The 23,601-nt window shown below is 41.2% G+C and overlaps 1 protein-coding gene and 1 pseudogene across 1 annotated transcript in view; one reads left to right on the top strand and one right to left on the bottom strand.

Annotated features, from left to right (window-relative positions):
* PHEX (phosphate regulating endopeptidase X-linked) overlaps positions 1 to 23,601 on the bottom strand; it is a 198,819-nt gene that overhangs the window by 39,943 nt on the left and 135,275 nt on the right. The window contains exons 14-15 of the mRNA XM_004283074.4: positions 20,206 to 20,309; positions 10,606 to 10,664 (exon numbers count right to left, since the gene is read on the bottom strand). Of these exons, the coding sequence (XP_004283122.1) occupies positions 10,606 to 10,664; positions 20,206 to 20,309 (163 nt within the window). The remainder of the gene's footprint in view (positions 1 to 10,605; positions 10,665 to 20,205; positions 20,310 to 23,601) is intronic.
* On the top strand, positions 17,265 to 17,825 carry LOC105748705 (40S ribosomal protein S19-like; annotated as a pseudogene).

Genomic DNA, 23,601 nt, shown 5'->3' with positions numbered 1-23,601 from the left:
AGATTAATAGTGGCTTTTTTTTCAATTTGGCATCTTGCAGTAATTTGGTGAATGCCAACCCTCCCCTTTCCAGAAAATATCAAGTTCTAACAGCTGTGACTCATGTCAAGGGATCCAGCAAGATGCCCTAGCCATCTGCCGGCTTCCTGCAGGTAACCTCCTGCCACCAGATCTATCAGCCTAGAACTGACGAGCTGAAAGCAGCTTCTAAAATCTGCCCTCCGTCTTGAAATCTACTCTTCGGGCTCTTCTATTCTTTTCCTGCCAGAATTACCTCCAGGCTGCAACACAGAGAACCCCTTCTTCTTTACCAGCATAACCAACCATCCCTGTCTGCCCAGGCCTGAAGGGGCTCCTGGGATGTGGAGCTTTCAGTGCTAAAGTTGGGACAGTCCCAGGCAAACCAGGACAAGTTAGCCTCCTTACCTTTACCCAACCAAGTTTGACCTCTTTTGCATTTGAACTGCAATTTTATAGCTCAGCAATTCTCGAATTTCAGCATCTAGTGGAGGTTTGATGGTTAAAATCTTCTTAAAACATAAATTGCTGGGCGCACCCCCAGAGGTTCTGATTTGGTAGGTCACGGATGGGACCAGGTAAAGCCCATTTATCACAGGTGATGCTGATCCAGGGGCCACACTTTGAGAACCACTATGCAGCTCAGTATCTCATACTCTACTCACGTACCAACAAGTCCTTTCATGCACACAATTGCTGTCCTAGGTATTCAAAACTGACACTAGAGGAAGTGATGTTCAGTCCAGGCCTGGGAAAACAGCAGATGCTCAACAAATGCCTGTGTGGGGTCACTGAGCCATATCTGGGGGTGAGATAATGGTCTCAAGAATGAAAATGTGACTAACATTTTCCCCTTATCAATTAGACCAAAAAAAAAAAAAAGAAAAAGAAAAAAACTGAGTCTCTATTCATCTCCTCCAACAGTATCTTTACGATGCCTAACAGTATCTTTTACGATGGTAAAAGAAACCCATCTCATCTATTGTTAGTGAAAATATAAATTGGTACCACTTTTCTCAAGAGAAGTAGGATAATATATATTTTTAAATCCCTTAAATTGAGCATACCATTTGACTCAGCAATTCCTCCACATCTAGGAATCTACCCTAAAGAAGAGTCTCAGATTTGCACAAAGACTTAGCCGCAAAACTCATCACAGAGTTTTGGGGATTTTTTTAACAATAGTGGAACAGCCTTAATGTCTTTCGGTAGGAAATTAAAGAAAGTAAGGTGCTTTTATATGGTGGAATACTCTGCATGGTAACTTAGAAGAATATGTGACAAATGAAAAAAATACTTGTTACAACTTTCAGTGGGAAAAAACAGTTTAACTGGACGAGTCCATAGTTAATTTCAATTTTTAAGTATGTAGATAAACATAAGTTTGAGAGAGATTCAACAAAATTATTAACTGTAGCTATTTTTAAATTATGATTAACTTTAAAAATATTTTTAGCTTATCTAAAATTTTCTAGATTTTCCACAGTAAATGTGAACTACTTTTGTATTAAGGGTCAAAGACAATTGATTTTTTTCAAGGGAGGACAAGTGAGACTGTGACCTTCAAGACCAATTAGTGAGACTGTTCCCTGACTCCCTGGCCATGGCTCCTTTCCAGCTTCCTGATGCTCTGCTCACTTGGGCTCACAGCCAGGTCGCTCCCAGTGTGTGTCCCACTCACCCCCCACCTCTTGAATCAAACTGACCCTGAAAGCCATTCTGTGCTTTCTGCTACCAGCCCTGCAGCGAACCTGCCCAGTCCTCTGCCTGGAAACAGCGTGCGTCCTGCCCCACGAGAGTGTTTTCACAAGTGCACAGCAGGTGGTAAATGCGTCCCTCCAGGCATCGGTCCTGGGACTCAACAGTTACAGGAATGCCATGAGACTGCAGGGCTTCCCACTGAAAGGCAGCTTGTCCCTCGGTGGCACTCCCAGAATGTCATTCTCAGCCGCCTCCTTGGTCGGGCCTTAGAGACATGGGGCTGTATTAGGGCGTCCAGAGTCCTTGACTAGACCAGGACAAGAACATCTGAAAATAGTTGTAGCAGGTGTCCCACAACCTTGCCAAGTACATCATGTGGCAATTCTGCAAACTATTTGAACTTTGCTCATGACTTAACTTCAACTCACTTAACAAATTTTTTTTAAATTTCAGAGTAAATTTTGTGAAGGACAACGTTTTGGGAGAGTAGCTCAAAATATTCTTGTTAAGGTAGCTTATGAAATCTCTCAAATAACGTCCCCACCCCATCGGAATCCAAGGATGGAAGGAGATCACGGGCATAGCCAAAGGGCTTGCCGAGAACAGCACTCTTAGAGACGGCAATAATCAACTGCTGCTTGATGCGACAGCCCTTTAAGACATGAAATCAGCATGACCTGGAGACCGCCTGACCTTCTGATCCTCATCCCCTGGCTGTCCCCACATCCCATAATATCTTGTTTCCATACCAAACAAACAATCCCCCACTACACGGGTGAGGGCAGAATATAATGATTACTCTAACATACAATTATACCATGCTTTCAACTTTTTCACAGTGTGTTCACATGTATCATTTCATGTAATTCTCACATTTCTTATCTGGCACTGAACAGTGTAGGCTGAAGACCTAGAGCACATAATCAGAGAAGCTGGGTTATACTCCCATCTCCGCAACTTACTAGTTGTGTGCTCTTTTGCACGTTACTTGGCCTCCCTGAGCTTCAGTTTCCTCTTCTGTAAAATGACCCATAGTATCAAGCTTATAGATAGACCTACTGAAGATTAGAGACAACATATGCTAAAGTATCCAGCACAATGCTTGGCACATTAATGGTTCTCAGTGAAGAATGGCTGCACAGCGCAATTATGCTCTCCATTTTATGGGAGTCCTTCAAAGCATCAGTGGAAAAGTTGGGAAACTACCTGTATTATCACTACACAATTATTTGAGAACAATCTTTTGGGATTTAACTTACCCATTCCCTATTTCCCCTCACCGCTGCCACTGCCTAGGTTTAGACCCTCCCCATCCTTCTCTTGAACCACCTGCCAAACTCCTAGCTGGCATAGGGGGTCTCAATCTTTCCCGTCTCCAAGCCATGATCTTCCAAGCCATGATCTTTAAGACTAAGACCAAGGAACCAAAAATTAAGTTTCCTGCCTCTCAAAGAAAACTATACCAGTTCCCTATGGCCTGTTCCTCAGTATGGCTTACAAGGTCCTCATCTACTTCTGCTACATTTCACCTCGCGTCATGCCTTCTGCCCCATCCCCCGTCTACCACATGCAGTCTGTGCCCCAGCAACTGTGAGCATCTCATCACCCGTTCCTGCTCCATGCTCCGCGTGTGTTGCCTTTGCACCAGCCAGTACTTCTGCATGTCCCAACCTACCTACTTTGCCTACAGAATTTTTCTCCTTTCAAAGCCCACTCAAATGCCATTTTCACCGTGAAGCCAACCTTCACTCCCCTAGATAGTTAACACACTGCTCCGTGGCTCCCAGGATGCACTGCACAGCCTTCTGTTGCACACTCACCATGATGTCTTATAAATGACTGGTAACAAGTCTGTCTCTCCCTGCTTCTCAAAAGCAAGGAATCCTAACAGCTAAGATTTATTGACTACCTACTACAAACCAGTTTCTCTTCCAAGCATTTTGTATATATTATCACCTTGAATCTTCATGACAACCCTATAGGATAGTCACTACTATTATCTCCATTTTATAGATAATTAAACTGAGGCTTAAAGAAGTTAAGTAACGTGCCCAAGGTTGCAAGTTATCAGTGGCCAAGCCAGGGTTCAAAATCAAAGCCCACACTCTTAACCACTACACCATACCGTATTAAAAACCTAGCACTGAACTCAGTACCTGGAAAGTTGTAATGTCTGTATTACTTATCTCTTGCTATATAACAAAGGATCCCAAAACATAGTGGCTCAAAACAATAAACATTTACTATCTCACAGTTTCTCTGGGTCAAGAATTCGGAAGCAGCTTATTTGTGTGGTCTGTCTCAGGGTCTCTCAAGCGGTTGCTGTCAAGATGTCAGCGTGGGCTGCAATCACCTGAAGGCTTGGCTGGACTGGAGGATACGCCTCCAAGATGGCATGCGCACACAGTGCTGGTCATGGGCAGGAGGCCTCAGGTCCTTCACATGTGGCCCTCTCCACCAGCTCCCTGAGGGCCCTCATGACATGGTTGCTGGCTTCCCCCAGAGTGATCAATCCAAGACAGCAAGGCAGAAGCCAGATGTCTTTTATGACCCAGCCTCAGAAGTCACACCCTGTCATTTCCACAGTATCCTATTACTTACAGAGGTCAGCCTTATCCAGTGTTGGAGAGACTACACAGGGGTGTGAACACACGGGAAGCGAGAATCACTGGGGGCTCTATAAATATTAAGTGAATAAGGCGAAAAAATTACTAAGAATTGCTCTGTCAGGATCTCTTCTAGATAATGAGAAGTCTGGATTAGGTGGCCACTTAAGTTTCCTTCCTTGTAGCTCCAAAACTATGGGAGATTATTTTCCAATTCTACTCAAATAGATTGTCAAGTGCATTCAGGGATTTAATTTCATTAAAGTCCAGTAGAGGCCACAGGTGAGTATTTGCTAACTTGGCTTCTACTTTATGGTTTTAGGCAGAGTCAGCAAAGTATGAGAAGTTCTACCAGTCTGAAACACAGTTATTTCCCTAACAGCAAAACAAATCTATGCTTGATTTCAGGATTAATTTTATAGTTAGATGCCAGCGTTAGCCCAGCCTCTGCACAAAGGCTTATCTTCCTTAGCAGAGTATCTGTGATTAAACTGAGGCAACTAAATCCCTTGTGTATAAGAGCAAAGATAATAAAAAATCATTGGTTTTAGCCCTTAGGCCTTGCTTGTTTTCAAGCCAAGGTTTTGTTTGCTTAAAATAATTCCTTGATATGATTTGAGACCTACGAAGATAAAAAACTAATATTGTTATAAGGCACTATGCAGATACACATTGATACTGAATACATGAAATGAATTTTATTCTAAAGACCAGTCTATATTAGCGGAAATGAAAACCAAATGTAAGCGGCTCTCCCCTCAGGCTCACCCTCCTGCCTCCCGTAAGACCACCTGATTAGATCCAAAGTACTTTGGAAGCTGGGTCAGAAACACGCTATGAGGGTCCCTAGATCCCATCCTCTCACAGTGCTCTACATCACAGATTGGCAAACTACAGCCATGTAAACAGTTTCACGGGAGCACAGCCGCACTCATTTGTTTATGAATTGTCTATGGCTGCAATGGCAAAGGTGAGAATTTGCAACAGAGACCATATGGCTTGCAAAGCCAAAAATATTTACTATCTGGCCCTTTATAGAGAACATTTGCCGATCCCTCGTCCACACCTCTGGCAGCTTGGCCTGAGGTGAACTGTCATAAGCCCAAATGTCTATGCATGCTACACGCTATTCTAAAAATCTTTAAGGGAGAATGGGGGTATTACTGTTTATGTTGAGGTGTTACATACATACAGTAAAGGAACAAATTTTAATGGTAGAACACAGTGAGTGTTTTACACAAGTATCACCTGTGCAACCACCTCCCAGATCAAGGTAATGTTTCCTATGCCCCCTCTCAGTCAATACCCCCCAAAACAAAGGTAGCCATTATTTTAACTTTTATCACTTAGATCACAGATTTGTTTGCCTGTTCCTGAACTTCATACGAATGGAACCACGCAGTGTTTCACTCACCATTAAGTCAGCGGCATTCTTACACACTGCAGCATGGAGCACTTCGTTCTTTTCCCGTGCTGTGCAATATTCAATTGTATGAATGCAGCACAATTTATTTACCTACTCTTCTGTTGATGGAAATTAGGTTCTTTCCAGACTTTTGCTGCTATGAACATTGTGTACATGTCTCCTGGTGGGCATCAGGATCCATCCATCTTATCAAGAGTGGAATTTCTGGGTGATAGGAGACATCAACAAACTGCCAAATACTTTTCCAAATGAGTCGTAATTGTTTAATGTACAAAAATATTGTTTTAATGTATAAAACCTTCTGAGAACAAAAGTTCAAAATACGCCCCTCCCACAATCTTCATATACACGCTGTGTATCCTGTGACAGACTGGCTATCCCAGGCATTAGTGGCGGGCGTGCCAGTTTTTGATATACAAAACGCTGACCTTGACAATATGCTGGCACTTTTCAAATTGATCTTGTTAAATCCTACCAAAAACTCTGTGGACTGGGTAACCTCAACATGTGACAGATGAGGACAAGAGGGGTCAGGAAGGAGAAACACCTTGACCAAGGTCATACAACTAAATCAGTGGCACTCAAGGTCTCCCATCGAGCTTATGTCTTCCTACTAAAAGCAGGAAGACCTGGGACTTCCCTGGAGGTCCAGCAGTTACGACTCCGCGCTTCCACTGCAAGGGGCACGGGTTCGATCCCTGGTCGGGGAACTAAGATCCTGCATGCCACGCAGCATGGCCAAATAAAATAAAATAAACGCAGGAGGACCAGCTTTGCATTTATCACAGGGTTAGGGAAGCACAAGCTTAGGCACCAATAACCTCAGCTCCTTGTTTTCCTGTTTAACCACCTTATCAGGTCAAATATAATTAAATTCTGCAACAGCTCCTGAGTATAACTCCCCGTACAGCAGACTTAAACCATCATTATTTCACACTACACTCTGTGTCTGAAGACATTGCTACCCAGCTTGACAAGGGTAGAAAAATAAGAAGCTATAACCACCCTGCAAAAATCTAACATTGAAAGATCACCACAAATCATAGGGTTTCACATATAGGCATGGATTTGCCAAAACAAACAAATAAACAAACAAAAACCCTACAGGTTTTTCTATTTTCTACTCAAGTCTCTACTGCATGCAGAAGCTGACTTAAATGGCATAAATCAGAAAATGATAATGTGAACTGAATGAAATTCTCATAAATCACGTTACTAAGTATAGTTACATCTTAGATGTGAAACCCAATTAAACAGATGGCCACATGCTGTCAGAATCAGCCCCTAATCAATAAAGATGTTCATTTTAGAAAATCACCTCCATTTTTCACTTCTTCAGTGAAGCAAAAAGGTGGTACTTGGGGGCTGGGGGGAGTCCCAGGAAACCCAGTGGGGAAATGTATAAGGAACTCCACCTGTCTTAATTTATAGTCCGGAAAATCAGAAAGGAGGGAGAAAAAAATGTCACCCACAGGATTCCTTGTCATCTTGCCTGGGAATGCAATTTACAATGAGAGCAAGCACTGGTCATTAGGAAAACAGAAACAGCTTGAATCTCTTAATTAAAATACTGCTTCAAATTGTTCATTCCAAACCCCCTCTGCTCATGAGCTTTAGAGAAACCACTGGGTTACCCTGAAATGGCTGCTCCCTCAGTAAACCTCTGATAAGATCAGCTCTCCCCAGAAAGAAACAGGCTGAGCAGGGGTGAATCCTGGAGGCAGGATTTAAACCCCCCAAGAGCAGTGAGTATTCACTGACATTGGATAGCCAGTGTGGAAGCACTGCTGAGGAGTCTACCTCAGTGCCTTGTTTAGCATAAGAACTGATCTATTACATTCACCAGATTGATGAAAATTTTGTCTACCAATGCCAAGAAGTGATGAAAATGAGAGCTGGTGAAAACACTTCTGTACTTTGGAACACTCACTCTGGAAAACATTTGGTGTCATCTGGTAAAGTTGAATATTTGCATACTCCACAAGCCAGTAATTCTACTCCTAGTATATGCCCCGAACACTTGTTTCAGGGGACATGTATGAGAATATTCAGAGCAACGTAGTTCATAATAGCAAAAACTGGGGGAAAGGGGAACACTTAGGTCTGTAGAACAGATAAGTAATCTGGGGTACAGTCACACATGGAATGTTACAGAGCAGTGAAAATGAAAAACCTACTGCCACATGCTACCTGGATGAATCTTAAAAACATGTTGAATGAAAGCACAATTGCTTAAGATTGCATGCAATATAATACCATTTTTATTATGCTAAAAATAAGTAAAACTAAACAGTATATTGCTTAGGGATACATATGGTTTAAAATTTATTTTTCAAAATACAAGAAAATAATAAACACAAAAATCAGAATAGTGGTTACGTAACTGGTGAGGAGGAGGAAACTGAAGAGGAGCGCAGACAGAGGCACTGACATCAGGAACGTTCCAGTTCTTGGACAGGTGGTGGGTTCATAAACGTATATTTATTTTCTCATATGTTTTCTTATATACTTTGTAACTTTATGTGTTCTAGCATGTTATATATATAATCTTTTGCATGTACAAAGTAAACCATTTTCTTTGAAAATAGATAATTTAAATAATTTTCTATCACCCAGTAAGTTATTCCAATTGATATCGGTATAATTCGTGTTATATAAATATAACCTATATTATTATAAATAGTATTTATAAGTAATATCTAAAATATCATAATTTCCCATTAACGCAGATTACTTTTCAACTTAGAGCTATAGAAAAGCATCATGTTGTATATTTTAAATATATAAAATTTTTATTTGTCAATTATACCTCAATAAAGCTGGAGGGGTGGAGAAAGCAATGGTATTTTTATGATAATAATGCACTGCCAGCTAACTGTTTTCCTGTTCACTACTCTCCCAGACCAGTCCGGCAGAGGCTGCCGTTCTCCAAGGTGGCCACACGAGGGCGCCTCTAAGAAGGTGTGCCTGCTGGGAGTGGGCTGTCCCCTCTGGCCAGGGAGTCCTGTCAGGATGAGGGCCAGCACAGAGGACCTACCACAAGTGGGTAGACAGGAAGCCTCACTGAGAAGGTGTCATTCAAGCAAAGATTTGAAGGAAGTGGGAGCGCGAACCACTTGGATCACTTGGAGAAGTTTTCCAAGGCAAAGAGAACCCCGAGTACAAATGCCTGTAAGGAAGAGTGTCTCCTGCTCTAGGAACAGGAAGGAGGTGAGCATGGCTGGAACAGAGGGGAGATAAAGGCAGCATCATAAGAGGCCTCGGGGCCATTTCAAGTAATTTGGCTTTTATTCTGTGTGAGATGGGACGCTGATAACGGGTTCTGAGCAAAGGAGGGACATGAGATGACTGAAGGACATCTTAAAATGGCTGTGATATTATATTTAGAATAGACCAAAGGGGGATAAGTTCAGAAGCAGGGAGGCAAGCGAGGAGGCTATTACAGGGGTTCGGGGGGAGACGGTGAGGGCACAATCAAGGGGAGCAACTCCTTATAAATTCCATCTCCCACGCTCAACAAACAGCTTAGAGACATGCTTAACACCATGAGATTAGAGGTGCTCACCACACGAGGGAGTGAAGGGGGGCACCGGAAGACGTGCAGCAGCAGCCCCCCTCCCACAGCAGGTCACTGGCAGCCTGCACTCGGGCTCTGTCATTCTCGTCAACGTCTTCAGGCTTTTACATGTGGATGTACCTCTAGACAATATATAGAACTGTTCTGCATGCTTTTGAACTCTATTTATATGATATCATACTCCACATATTTTTCCAAGTTTTTTTTTTCACACACACAACCTATTATTTGTGAACTTCATCCACGTTAATACATGTCGCTCTGGTCACTCATTGTTCGCCACTGTCTGGCATGCCCTTGTGTGAACATGACACATTTTGATTCATTCTCCTTTGGAGGGCCACATAGGTTATTCCCCTTTTGCTGCTATTATAAACAACACTGCTGTAACCATTCTCACATGGGCCTCCACATGTGCGACTTCTCTAGGGCACTGCTCCCCCAACTATGTTAGACTCACCTGGAGGGCTTAATAAAACAGTTTTCTGAGCCCCACGTCCAGGGTTTGTGAACAACAGGTCTAAGGTGAGGCCCAAGATTTTGCATTTCTAACAAGTTCCCCTGGGACTCTATTGCTAATAATCATGGGACCACACTTTGAGTAACAGCAATAGTGCACATGTCAAGAGCTCAAGTGACATTCACAGACACGTGTGCCCATAGTTGGCTTTTCTAGGTGTTGCCCAATTGTGCAGCAAAGTGGGTGGACCGATGTACATTTCCACCAGCAGTATGTGTCCCTGTCGCCAACATTTGGTGCTGTTAGATTTTTAATTTGTGCCAATCTGACCTTTAATAATTTTTAACTTATCATCTTAGTTATAATTATGTACCTAATACATGTAAATAAAAGAAACTCAAGACTTTACATCCTAGGATTAATTAGAGCACTTCAAAGCTTTTCTAACAGCCTCTAAATTCTCCCCAGCTACCTGATCGTTTTTCCCATCAATCCTAGTAATAAATAAAACAAAAATCAGTAAGACCACTATGAAAGAAAAGTGGAAGCTTGTTCCTTTTCATGGCCAACATCACTGCAGTTTTATTTACTGTAGCTGTTTTCTTTTTAACTTAATGGTTATATAAAGCTTTTTTAAAAAAACTTATAAGGTAATGAGGAAAATTGGACATATGGGTAGGGAAACAAACTTCCTTCACCAACATACCTGGTCACTGCTGGGAGGAAATAAAGAGTGCCCTACTCTTAAGTCACAGTCATGGAAAAGTTCCATCCATTTTGTAGCACATTAACAAGGAGACAAGGAACCAGTACTCACGGATCTGGTTGGTGGATGCGCTGTAGAAGGCATTGACAGTCGTTGGATTTGTAAACCACCTGTAGACAGAGAAACAACCACCACCAAGTGATCATCATTATCCAGGCAGGAGGGCAGTGAAACACATACAATGTGGCGGGATTTATTAGCAAATAACCAGGGAACAATGGGGAAGCTCGACACGCAGGGAAATTATCACCTCAGTTTAGGGTTATTGCTCTGCTCAATGAACAATCTCATCCTAAACTGAACATGCCTGGTTATTCACTGTTACTAATGTAATGTAAAAAAGCACCAGGGCTTCTGAAACAGCTTTAATGAAAAATTCTAGAATCTAAAGGGATCTCCCCACAGATGGAAACACAGCACCAAGCTGATGTTTGCCAGGCCCTGTTCAATGGGTCCATGGGACAGCTGAGTTTTCCATGCTGCATCACCTCTGACCTGTCCATTAAAGGTTTGAGATTGGTGACAACATAGAAGTCCATGTAAAGAGAGATAATAAAGCACAACCATGGTACCTAGAGGGTCTGCCTGCTCCAGTAGAAAGTTTACTGATTTAAGCACCAAAAGATCTAATGGCTCATCCTGCCTCTATCACTAACTAGCCGGGTTGTGGTGGAAAAGTGGCCTATCTTCAGTTTCAGCTATAAAACTAAGCTATGGCATTAAGATATCTTGGGAGTACCTTCCAGCTATGAAGAGTCTACACTGCATTTTAAATGCACAGGAAGTGACTTAGATCAGACTCAGCAAATTTCTTCTGTAAACAGATGGTAAACATTTAGTCATTTCATGGACCAAGAGGAAAAATCAAGGACATTATATAGGTACTTCCATAGCGAGAGAAACTTTTCTATAAAATTTTATTGATGAAAGTCAAAATATAATAATCTAGTACAGGGCTTCCCTGGTGGCGCAGTGGTTAAGAATCCGCCTGACGATGCAGGGGACACGGGTTCAAGCCCTGGTCCAGGAAGATCCCGCATGCCATGGAGCAAGTAAGCCCGTGCACCACAACTACTGAGCCTGCGCTCTAGAGCCTGCGAACCACAACTACTGAGCCCGTGCGCCTAGAGCCCGTGCTCCGCAACAAGAGAAGCCACCGCAATGAGAAGCCCCAATACCACAACGAAGAGTAGCCCCTGCTTGCCACAACTAGAGAAAGCCTGCTCGCAGCAATGAAGACCCAACACAGCCAAAAATAAATAAATAAAATAAAGTTCCCTTTAAAAAAAAAAATCGAGTACAATTTTTGGTAATTCAGGCCTAGTAATGAGAAGAATGAAATTCCTTAGGGGCAGGAGAACGTTATGCTTTGAGGTTCAAAGTTAGTGCTTCCTACCATCAAATCAACCACAGACATTTATCTCTAAAGATCACTCTTAGCTCATGGGCTGTACAAAACCAGGCAGCAGGCAAGATTTAGCCCTCAAGCCATAGTTTGCTGACCCCTGACTTAGATGCCTGTGAGTTTCAGGCACTGCTGTTTATGATTAAAACCAAGCATTTGTCTTAAGCTAAACTGCTCAAAATAAACTTCTGTAAATCCTTTTCAGAACAATCATTTTACCAATTTATGTCTAATAGAATAATTGTGTCAGACTGATAATTTATGTCAGACTAACATGAAACTGGTAGGAAATCCAAGTGTGGATTCTAGTTGGTCCACCCATACCTTCTCCCCTTATAAAGAAGCCCATGACTGTCATCCTATTATTATCACTAGTAGTAGTAGCAGCAGCAGCTACCATTCACGGAGCACTTACCACGTCCTACGCACTTTCTAGTCATAGGTTTTCCCCATAGAAACTACAGGAATTATTAGCCTATCTCACAGGAGAGGACAATGAGACTTACAAGCATTATATGCTCGCACAAGGTCTAGTCTGTCTGACTTCAAACCAGTTCTCTTAAGCATTATATTATACTGGAGACATCACTGGAAATCAAAACAGAGTGCCTCCTCTTGTCAAAGCTGAAACCTGTACTCACTTCCATAAAATGTATATTCTTTTCCTTCAAATTTAGGATGAGTATTTCAATAAATCCTAATGTTTGACACACATTTACTGGCTGGCTTACTTTTCTGAGGAGAAAAGTACAGGGAAAGCACTTTTATTGCCCTAATGTCACTACCTGTAGTAGGTAATATTATGGCCCCCCCAAAAAAATGTCCATGACCTAATCCCTGGATCCTGTGAATATGTTACATTACATGGCAAAAAGGACTTTGCAGATGTAATTAAGGTCAAGAAGCTTAAAATAGAGCAATTATCCTAGATTATCCCAGGTTGGCCCAATCTAATCACATGAGTCCTTAAAAGTGGGGATCCTTCTCTGGCTGGAATCCTAGAGATGCAACAGGGGAGAAAGTCAGAAGAGATGCTGCAGAACGGGAAGTCAGAGAGATTCCAGGGGTGAGAAGGATTTGACATGCTGTGGCTGGCTGTGACATGCAGCTGCCACGTGCAAGGAGTGGGGAGAGAGTCCTCTAGGAGCTAAGAGTGGCTCCCAGCTGACAGCTAGCAAAGAAGTAGGAACCTCAGTTCTACTATGAGAATCGAAGAGGATTCTTCCCAGAGGCTCCTGCTAAGAGCCCAGCCAGCTGTCACCTTGACTTCAGCCTTCTGAAGACTGCAGCTGAGAGCCCAGCCAAGCCATCCCACATTTCTGACCTACAGAACGGTGAGGGAATACATTCGTGTTGCTCTGAGCTGCCGATAAGGCTGTGGTGATTCATTACAGCAGCAACAGACAACTAACACGCAAAGAACCCAGCATTTGTTATGTCTGCTCTCTGGGTCAAGAGGGGAGAATCCAGGTGCCTCTCAACATGGCTTCTAAATGACATTGGACTGAACCATAGTATGTACCAAAGATGATGTGTATTCCTAGAGCTCATCTCTTCTCTTCCCATCCCTCCCAACTCCCCTCCCTTTAGCAAAGAATAAACTTTCAAAACATTAGGCTAAGAGCCATATGTAGGAACAATGCTTCTAACTTCTGACGGACAAAGGCAGACAAAACAAAGAAATCAAACCACCAGATGGAGCCTGATGGGGCCTCTGAAGTTTCAGCGAGAATTCCTAAAACATCTTATACAAGATGCATGATCTCACCTTTCCTGACTTCTCAGAGCTCCTGCTGGCTCTAGGACATGTTTGGAGCCCTGATTATGCCCAGAGCTGATATTAAGTAGCTGCACTAACAGAGCCTACCAGTTGTGGATGCTATTATTTCTTCTAATTGGACAGTTCCCACACCAAGCCAGCCGTTAAATATCTTGTACATCTCCCTGATTATATCTGAGTTTATTATATATTTAGTTTTACTATTCTCTAACCTAAGCCTACCTGTGCTGGTTTTAATACGTGTTTGTAATTTTTTTTACACTCCTCCCATTAAGAAGTGGACTCTAAATTCCTCTCCCCTTGATTATGGGCTAGTCTTGCTGACTCACTTCTAAAGCATAAAATGCAGTGGAAATGACACCACGTGACTTCCAATGCTAGGCAATTAAAGGCAATACAAGTTCCCCCTGGTAAACTCATATTTACCCTCCCTCCTTCTTTTTCAGGAAACTTGCTCTTCAAAGTTTCTGGCTCAATCAGCATGCCACAAAGAAGCCCAGTACACATGGAGAGGCCTAGTAGGCCTTCCAGGCAGCAGCCAGCACCAACCACTAGACTAGGAGAGGAGGCCTCCCATGTGACTCCAGTCCCAGCCACGATCTGACTGAAACTACATGCAACGCCATGAGCAACAACCACCCAGCTGCGCCTAGTGACCACCAGAACCGCGAGAGAAAAATGAATAATTACTGTTGCTTTAATCCTCTAACTTTGGGGGTGGTTCATTATTACACAGCTCATTACAGCAAGAGATAACTGAAACACTGAAAAGCTGGCTGTCCACAGATTAAGTCCTACCCAACGGGTTGAATTTTCCCAGAAAAATGTTTTATTTGCCCAACGCAATGGCTTTTAAAAGTACCGAACTGGAATTCCTTTAAATGAGGCATGCAATCACTAGTTCTCTATGGTCTCCACCACTCCCTATCATTTACACTTGTCTAGGTCAACATCTGTTACCTGATTGGGCTGTGAAGGCATATGAGTTTGCACAACTTACCTCCCAACAAGATTTTAAGTTCCTTATGGGCTAAGACTATTGTCCAAGTGGTATATGCTGAGCAAAAATTCATTAAATTGGGCTTCCCTGGCAGCGCAGTGGTTGAGAGTCCGCCTGCCGATGCAGGGGACACGGGTTCGTGCCCCGGTACGGGAAGCTCCCACATGCCGCGGAGCGGCTGGGCCCGTGAGCCATGGCCGCTAAGCCTGCGCGCCCGGAGCCTGTGCTCCGCAACGGGAGAGGCCACAACAATGAGAGGCCGGCGTACCGCAAAAAAAAAAAAAAATTCATTAAATCTATTTAAATGAATGTATTGCTATGTATACATCTACTTAGATAAACAAAGAGTGTCATTCAAGTGCTTTAAATTCTTTTTATTAGGTCTTTAGGGTGTTCCTGCAGTCTGTGTTTGGGAAAGGATTTAGTAGATAAGGTAGGAAGAGGTCTCATATAAATTTCAAAAACATATGGAGATGAAATTGTACTGGACAATGGATACATAAAAAGAGTGTGATGATGAAATGCAATAATCTAAAGCAAAAGACACTGATACCCTGATTTCTTTGGACCATATAAAATAGATATACATCAGGCTAAAGTTTTACATTTTACCTATTAACTCTTAAAGATAGTCTAGGGAATATGGAATGGAAAAACCGTAGAGTATTTATTGCTTTATTTCACACATCCTGTAGATTGTATCCATCCCATTCCATGCTGTAGATAATTCTGGGCAGGACCATAATTTGTATAGACATTTGATGTATTTTTACATATTTTTCAGAAGATAGAGAAAAAAATCCAGGCATGTTTGGTCACAGTAGAATGAGAGTGAGTTAATAGGGAGGCTGGCTTAAAATCATTTCTGTCAAAGAAAGAGGATCCTGAGGGAAAGAAATTACTTTTGACTCAAGCTGAGCAGTGAAGTAAATCCTCTATTTTTAAGCAAGCTGATGAAGTGACAATTCTGAGAACCAACCCCTAAATATGTACCTTCAGGGATGACTACCCAATTAATTTCATTCTTGCTGACATTTCCCATCGTGTTAGAAACTTCTTAATGCACATTAGTGCAGCTAAAATGGATTCCATGAGAATGAAACATAAAGGGTGTTTATCTCCTATACCCACAAAGAAGCAAAATGTTATTTCAGGGCTTTATGGAAATATAACCAGGATGTGCTGTTCAAAGTGAACTAGTGTAGTGGAGCTACTCCAGAATCATCCTCATTCGATTAACTCATGAATTTTCAGACCTAAAAGATGTCAATTAAAGTCGATGGGTATCATAAAGCTAAAATTCCCCACAGTGCCTGAAAAAGGACCCACCTGAAATTTCTTCTAAAAAAATGACTATCACATCACTTTACCATGCAAAAAGAATCTTAAATTTCCTAACATTGCTTTCCCTGATATAGACATATGGTCTGAGGAATTACTAGCATTGCACTGATTTTCATTCCAGGAGAACTCTTCCAGAAATATTAACCAATTTAATGTCCTTGTGAAAGAGGTATTTGTTTTCATTGACAGAGAAAAAAAAAGACACAAGTCACACAGTTTGCTTAAGCCCACAGTCAGCCAGCACTTTTCCAAGGCATAAATATTAGAAATAGTCAAGGTCATTAGAATCTTACAGCCCATCAGTATTTTAGGATGATGTTAAAAATGACACATTTAGGAGCTTTTCAATTAGCAACCCAGGCCTTGCTACACACCCAAATGAATAATGACATTCTGAAATTAAAGAATTAACTTGGCAGCGTCTCCAAAATAGAAGAATCCCTGAGAAGACCCTGAAAGTTCACAAAAATACTGGTGCGAAGTTTGAATTTTTCACAAGTTGCAAAGAGAAGAGTTTGAACTTATCTGAAGTGGACCTGAAAGGGCAGGATGATTTACATACTACATGTAGATGCTCACTGAGATACTGGAAACTATCTGAAGTCATGAGATTTGAGAAGCTGGTTTTAGAACCCTAAATCTAAAATTTCTATTGAGTAATTTAGGCTTGGAATGAAACAGGCAAGATGGACTGAGAGATACTGTGACGAGAGGAGAACATCAAGGACAATGGGGCAGGTGGCTTCACATCAGCTCTCTGTCATTGCCAAAGAAGTTCTAAAGCCTTCTGCTTTCTTCCTTTGGGCTTTGGAGGGGAGTCACGGATAGGCCAGGGGAATGGCTCAGCTTTAGGCCTACTCCTTAAGGTCAAACACTTTTAACTTACTCCGGAGGCGCATATTGTAAGAAGATTTGAAGGGCAGAGGGCAGGATGGCTAGATGGGACCCATGGCTAAGAGGGAGAGGCGGTAATCACAGCTTAAGCCAAGGGAGGGTAAAGGGCCTAGAGTTTTTCTAGAGGCCAGAACAGAGGAGGGAGTTGGAAGAGGGAGTAAAGAGAGACCCATAGGGCATAAAAAGAGCCAGCCAAAGATCTGGAGACCAGAATATCAGACAAGGTGAAAACGTGGGCCATGGAAAAAAAAAAGGGCCATGGAAGTCAGGCTTCCAGCTCTGACACTATGAAAAGGTCAACAAATCCTTTCCATAAAAGCCAAGTATACCTTTCCCCTGGCTGGCAGCTTGGAGGCCGCAGGACGCCTGGAGTTACTGTAAAAGACGGGAACCAGCGGGAGTTCGTCAGAGCTCTGGCAGCCTTCCTCAGAAAGTCCGGGAGCTGCAAGTTCCTGAATGGGTGACGCTGTCAAGCTGGCCAAGCACAAAGAGCTCGCTCCCTATGATGAGAACTGGTTCTACACACGAGCTGCCTGCACAGCACCTGTACCTCCAGGGCAGCGCTGGGGTTGGTTCCGTGACCAAGATCTATGCAGGGCATCAGAGGAATGGTGTCATGCCCAGCCACTTCATCAGAGGCTCCAAGAGCGTGGCCTGTCGGGTTCTCCAAGCCCTGGAGGGGCTGAGAATGGTGGAAAAGGACCAAGATGGGGGCCACAAACTAACACCTCAGGGACAGAGAGATCTGGACAGAATCACTGGACAGGTGGCAGCTGCCAACAAGAAGCATTAGAACAAAAGATGTTGGGTTAATAAATTGCCTCATTTGAAAAAAAAAAGTATAAAAATGGACAAAACTGTCAACAAACAACCATTTTAGGGCCCTGGGAATTGATCAAAGGCAAACAACACATTGAAAAATGTTTAATTTTGAAAAACTGCTACAACTTAAGAGGAAGTAGAACAGGAGTCTGTGGCCTTCTTGCCTGGGACTACTAGCCTCCCTCCCAGCTCAATCAGCAAGAACTTATTTTGTTAGGATAGGGCTGGCTGGAAAACCAGCAGCTTTGCTGCCGCAGGGAGTGGAGGTAAAAACTTGCAACTATGCCAGCCGGAAGTGATAAACCCGGTAGAAAACAAACGAGGACAACCCACAGCTTTGTGAGCCTGCAGTTACAGCTCCCATTGGGGAAAGTGACAGATCAGCCAGCAATTTAAAAGGGAGACAGTGGAACTGAAAGAGTCATAGAAGGATGAGATCAGCTCTCCACACATCCCTGGCGGACTGGGAAACTAGGCATGTGTACAGGGGAGACTCAAGAGAGCCCAGGAGAAAGTAAACTCCAACGGTGACTGGGAAGGGCTGGTGACTTTGATTGCACACCCAAGCCCCACGCAGATCAACTGGCAGAGGGCAGAAGCCCTACAGGTTCAAAGTGTCTGAGCACAAGCTCTGCCCTGATCCCTGGCTGAGGACTAAGCTATGCAGACTCAGGGACAACCTCCATGAAGTGAGGCTAAAAAATAAAAATGAGGATTTAAAAAATGAGTAGACATCTATGGCCACATACTGTAGCAGAGACAGATTCTACTGTGTTAGTCCAGGAAAGTTACTTTTTAAAAAGCCTCAGAAAAATAAATCAGAATCCACAGTTGCTACAATACATTATCCTAAATGTCATTTTCAACAATGACAAAAAATGATGCTGGAAGAAAAAGTGTAAAGAAAAGCGATCAATAAAAACTGACTCTGACTGAGCCCATATGTTGGATTTAACACACAAAGACTTGAAAGCAGCAACTGTAAATTAGTTCAAAGAATTAAAATAAACTGTATTCAAACAATTAATGGAAAATATGAGGACAATGACAACAAAGAGTCGTAACAAAGAAATAGAAACTATTTTAAAAAAAACAAATGGAACTTCAGGAGTTGCAAAGTGCAATAATCAAAATGAAAACTGTATTGATGAGTCGCCAGCAGATTTGAGAATACAGAAGAAAGAACCGGCGGATTTGCAGACGGATCAATAGAAATAATCCAATCCGGAGAAAAGAGAGAAAACAACCTTGGAGAATTGGGTCATATCAGAACAGAGTAATACCAGCAGGCAGAACAGAAAGTAATCTAAACCTGAGCTGAAGAATTTCTCAGTTGTAAGCCTCTTGTTCATTTTGTAAAATGGGGATAATAAATAGTACCTACACCTCACAGAATTGACTAGAGGATAAAATGAATTAAAATATGTAAGTCACTTCCTGGAACATTATAAACACATAATAATTTTTAGTTGCTATCATCATCATCATTCACACTTTGCTAGGGAAGAAAATCATGACTGGCCCTGACCCCAATAGTTCCTAGTGAAACTTCCCTACCTGTAGGAAAAGTTCCTACCGCTTGCTGAGAAGAGGGATATAAATCATAACTGCTACTGAAGGAAAATAATAGAGCTATCAGTTCTTTGACACGCATTACCTAACAAAGATCCTATAGTTACTTCATAATCACAGGCATACCTCAGAGATTGTAGGTTCAGTTCCTGACCACCATAATAAAGCAAATATCACAAATTTTTTGGCTTCCCAGGCATACAAAAGTTATGTTTATACTATATGGTAGTCTGTTAAGTGTGCAATGGCATTATATCTAAAAAAATGTATATACCTTAATTTTAAAATACTTTATCTCTAAAAAATTCTAACCATCATCTGACAACACAGTGTTGTCACAAACCTTCAATTTGTAAAAAACGCACTGTCTGCAAAGTTCAATACAGCCAAGTGCAATAAAATGAGGTATGCCTGTATACAATTACTTCTACATTTGTAATCATACTTTACTTTTTAAATATTTGGTTTTTAAGATATTCAAAAGTTTCTGCCTGAGTGTGAAATTCTAGAGAAATTTGCTTATATATATATTCATAACAAGATCTAGAAATGATTTGAACATTTGCATCTGAGTAAGCCTTCTTTTTATATGTGTTGATGCTAGGAGTAGGGCAGTCATAATTAGACTGAACAACTGATTCATATAATATCAGAAATAAGAGTGCCAAAACGTAACACAAATTTTGCCAAACAAAAATAACTGGCAAGCCAGCTACTCTGACTTGAGGGGAATTACAAAGTTTGATCTAAAGAAACTCTACTTCCCACCAACATATTTATCTATTTCACTTTTTTTTTCTTTCTTTCTTTCTTTTTTTTATTTTTCTTACTCACTCTGTTTTTGGAACAGCTTTTCTCAGCCAGAAGAAATCAGTCTGTGCTAAATACTTGCGGGTTTGCAGGACGTTGCCGAAGTAGTCAGATTCTGAAAACTTGACCTGAATAAAACAAACCACGACCATCACTGTTCTAAGTGCAGATAAAAGATGGCTCTGAAAAAAAAGACTTCAGCGCACAAATGAGCGCGCAGCGGAGACGCTGCACTCCTCACATCATCTCTCAGCCATCACCGGTTAACCCAGTCTTCACAAAGCCATGAAATTTAATCTCGCCATGAAATTTAATCTCAGTGATTTTCTTTTAAAATAAAAAGCTCAAAAATCAATACGGTCGTTTCTGGATGACAGTAAAAAACGAGCAGCTGCAGTAATTTACAATGCATTTCATTTGCTTTATAACTGAAAAATCTACTTTAGCCTTTACAGAACATATTATCTTAGGTTTGAAATTTCTTCGCCCACATGAGTCCTTGATCTTTTCTAAAAATGTGTACTTTATTTATTTGTCACATAGGTTCTTCTAATAACATTCAGTTTATTCAGCTGAAACCTCGTTTAGTTCACAGATGATGATTTAGTCAAATGTTAAAATCTAATTTACTGTAATCAGTATTTGTTCATGAAGGAAAAAAAATGAAAGTGATTCAGACTTACTTTCTACCCTAAGCACAATGGAGTCACTAGAATAGTTTGATTATTAATTGAAATTTTCTATCAACGCTCAAAAAATGCTCTGGTCACTGAAGATTCATGAAATTACAGAGGCAAATCATAGATTATAGCTCGCATGGAAAAAAAGGAAGTTGATGGCTCACAACAATGTTGTCTATTAAAATAGGGAGAAATACATAATTGATTCTTGAGTTCCTTTTCTTTTTTTTGGAAGGAGAATGGCAGACAGTTTTAATTCTATAGGCACTCTATCTACAAAAGTAGCAATACTTAACCTAAACATTGTAAATAATATCCATGTAACAGTAAAAGCAGTGGTTTGTAGTGATCCCTAATGCTTTGGTTTTAAAATATATTACTGTGGCAAATAAAATTGAAAAAATACACATTTGAATGAGCAAATAACCGAGAGTAATCATTCTTATTAGCTGTAATATTTTTGTAAATTTAAGCCATGATACTCTTTTAAAAGCAAAAATTAAAATATGGCAAATGAAAGTATATGAGACCCACAGGCATCACACTACAGATATGAATGAATATACACAACTTGACAGTTACAGACTTGACAGCAGCCTATGTGTTGGCCAGTGTCTCGCTCAGGTTTATCTCTTCCCTAACATATCATGGGTACTCATTTTGTCTGCAGAGTAACTTTTGTTAATGACTCATCTTAGCAATCTTTCCAGGGGACCGGGCCAAAATATAAAGAGAAGAATAAAATAACTAATGGCACAGAGAGAAAGGCAGGAATGAAAGTATCAATTCCTGGCATCTTCAGTGTTCTCCTTGGCCAACAAGTTACAGAGATGAGACTTCAAACTGTCCCTCCCTCACTCCTCTTAGGGGAGGTGGCTGATGAATAAATCGTGGTGTAATCACATAATGGAAAACCACACAGAAGTCTAAATAAATGGTCTGTATGTGTGAACATGAAAGAATCTCAAAAGCAATGCTGAGTAAATAAGACAAGTTGTAAGTATTAGAGAATTTAAAATTTTAAAACTTATAAAACAATACTATATGCTGTTTATGGGCACATACCTATGTAGCAGAAGCATAAAGAAATGCATGGGAATGAGAAACACTGAATTCAAGAGAGCGTATCTAGGGAAGGAGACAGGCAGGGAAGAAGGACATTAGGTCAAGGAGGACTACACAAAGAATTTCCAATGTATCTGCTTTATTCATTTAAAATGTGTGTGTACATGTATACAGCTAATATGGCAATATGTTTAATACTTGTTAAAGCTAGAGGTGTTCAAAATACGATTTTACATACTTTTCTGATGTTTGAGATGCTCCATAATAAAAAGAAATCTTACAATCGATTGTATTTTAGGTAGATGTTTATACTCAGCCTCAGAAGAAAGAGAGTAAGCTCCTTGTTTTAAGAAGCAACCCTAACTAGCAATTCTAATGTGTTCCCGGATCACACAGTTTAAAGATGTGTCCAGTGTTCAACCTTTTTTCAGCTTTTGCTCCGAAGACAGCTCTGCCAGAACTTTCAGAATATGATTGTAACTGACAGAAAATTCAGATACGTTCTTGGGTTCAGAGCGTGCTCCAGAAAATGCTCCCAAAGGAATTTCCTTCAAAAATATTAACTTTTTTTAGACGCAGACGTAGAGAATGGACTTCAGGACACGGGGAGGGGTAAGTGTAAGCTGGGATGAAGTGAGAGAGTGGCATGGACATATATACACTACCAAATGTAAAATAGATAGCTAGTGGGAAGCAGCTGCATAGCACAGGGAGATCAGCTCGGCGCTTTGTGTCCACCTAGAGGGGTGGGATAGGGAGGGTGGGAGGGAGACGCAAGAGGGAGGGGATATGGGGATATCTGTATACCTATAGCTGATTCACTTCGTTATACAGCAGAAACTAACACACTATTGTAAAGCAATTATACTCCAATAAAGATGTTAAAAAATATATTAACTTTTTTGTACTATCAATGGGGTCAGTTGTTACTTCTAGAAGAGTCTGCTAATAGTGGTACTTTCCTGTTCCATTCGAAAACAAAAACTTGACATTCAGGTTGTTCTACAGACATTAAATGGAAAACCACCCAAAAATTTCCTAAAGAAGAAGAGTTCCAAGTCTAAAAATACTTTACATAAATATGGTCCTACCATAGCCATGAAAATGGTCATGGGGAGCAAAACTCAGAGGCAAGAGATTACAAATTTGCCAACATCTTACCTATGTTTAGAAGGATAAATTTTAAATTGTTTTAATTATTAAACTGAGCATATATTCTATTTCTTAGCCTGGTTCAGTTAATCTATTTCATTTATTTAATGGACATCACAGGTAACAGGGGACAATTTTTACTTTTTCCTGTAAGACAGGTTAAGTGTTTGGGAGTAAGAAAGGGCCAGACGCTGTTATTCCCATATGACAGATGGGAAACAGCGATGGAGAGATTATGGAACCTGGCCAAGTCACACAGTCCAAATCATTAGGCTCCTGCTTCAGTGTTATGTTCATTGGTCCTAATAAGAAAACTGGTGATTCAACAAAGAGAGTACAGGGAAGGAGGAGGAGAAGGTAAGAATTACGAGTGGGAGGAGAAGTAGTGATTAAATAAATCAGGGTACAGTTTACTTAATATCAGACAGCTGTTAAAATAACGGTAATGAAGGCTATGGAAGACAAGGACAAAACAATATGTTAGCTGTAAAGGTCAGTATACAAAATTATATATAAGCATCAA

Source organism: Orcinus orca, chromosome X (assembly GCF_937001465.1).
Source record: "Orcinus orca chromosome X, mOrcOrc1.1, whole genome shotgun sequence".
In the NCBI taxonomy this organism is placed as follows: Eukaryota; Metazoa; Chordata; class Mammalia; order Artiodactyla; family Delphinidae; genus Orcinus; species Orcinus orca.
This window is presented reverse-complemented; position numbering and strand designations above follow the sequence as displayed.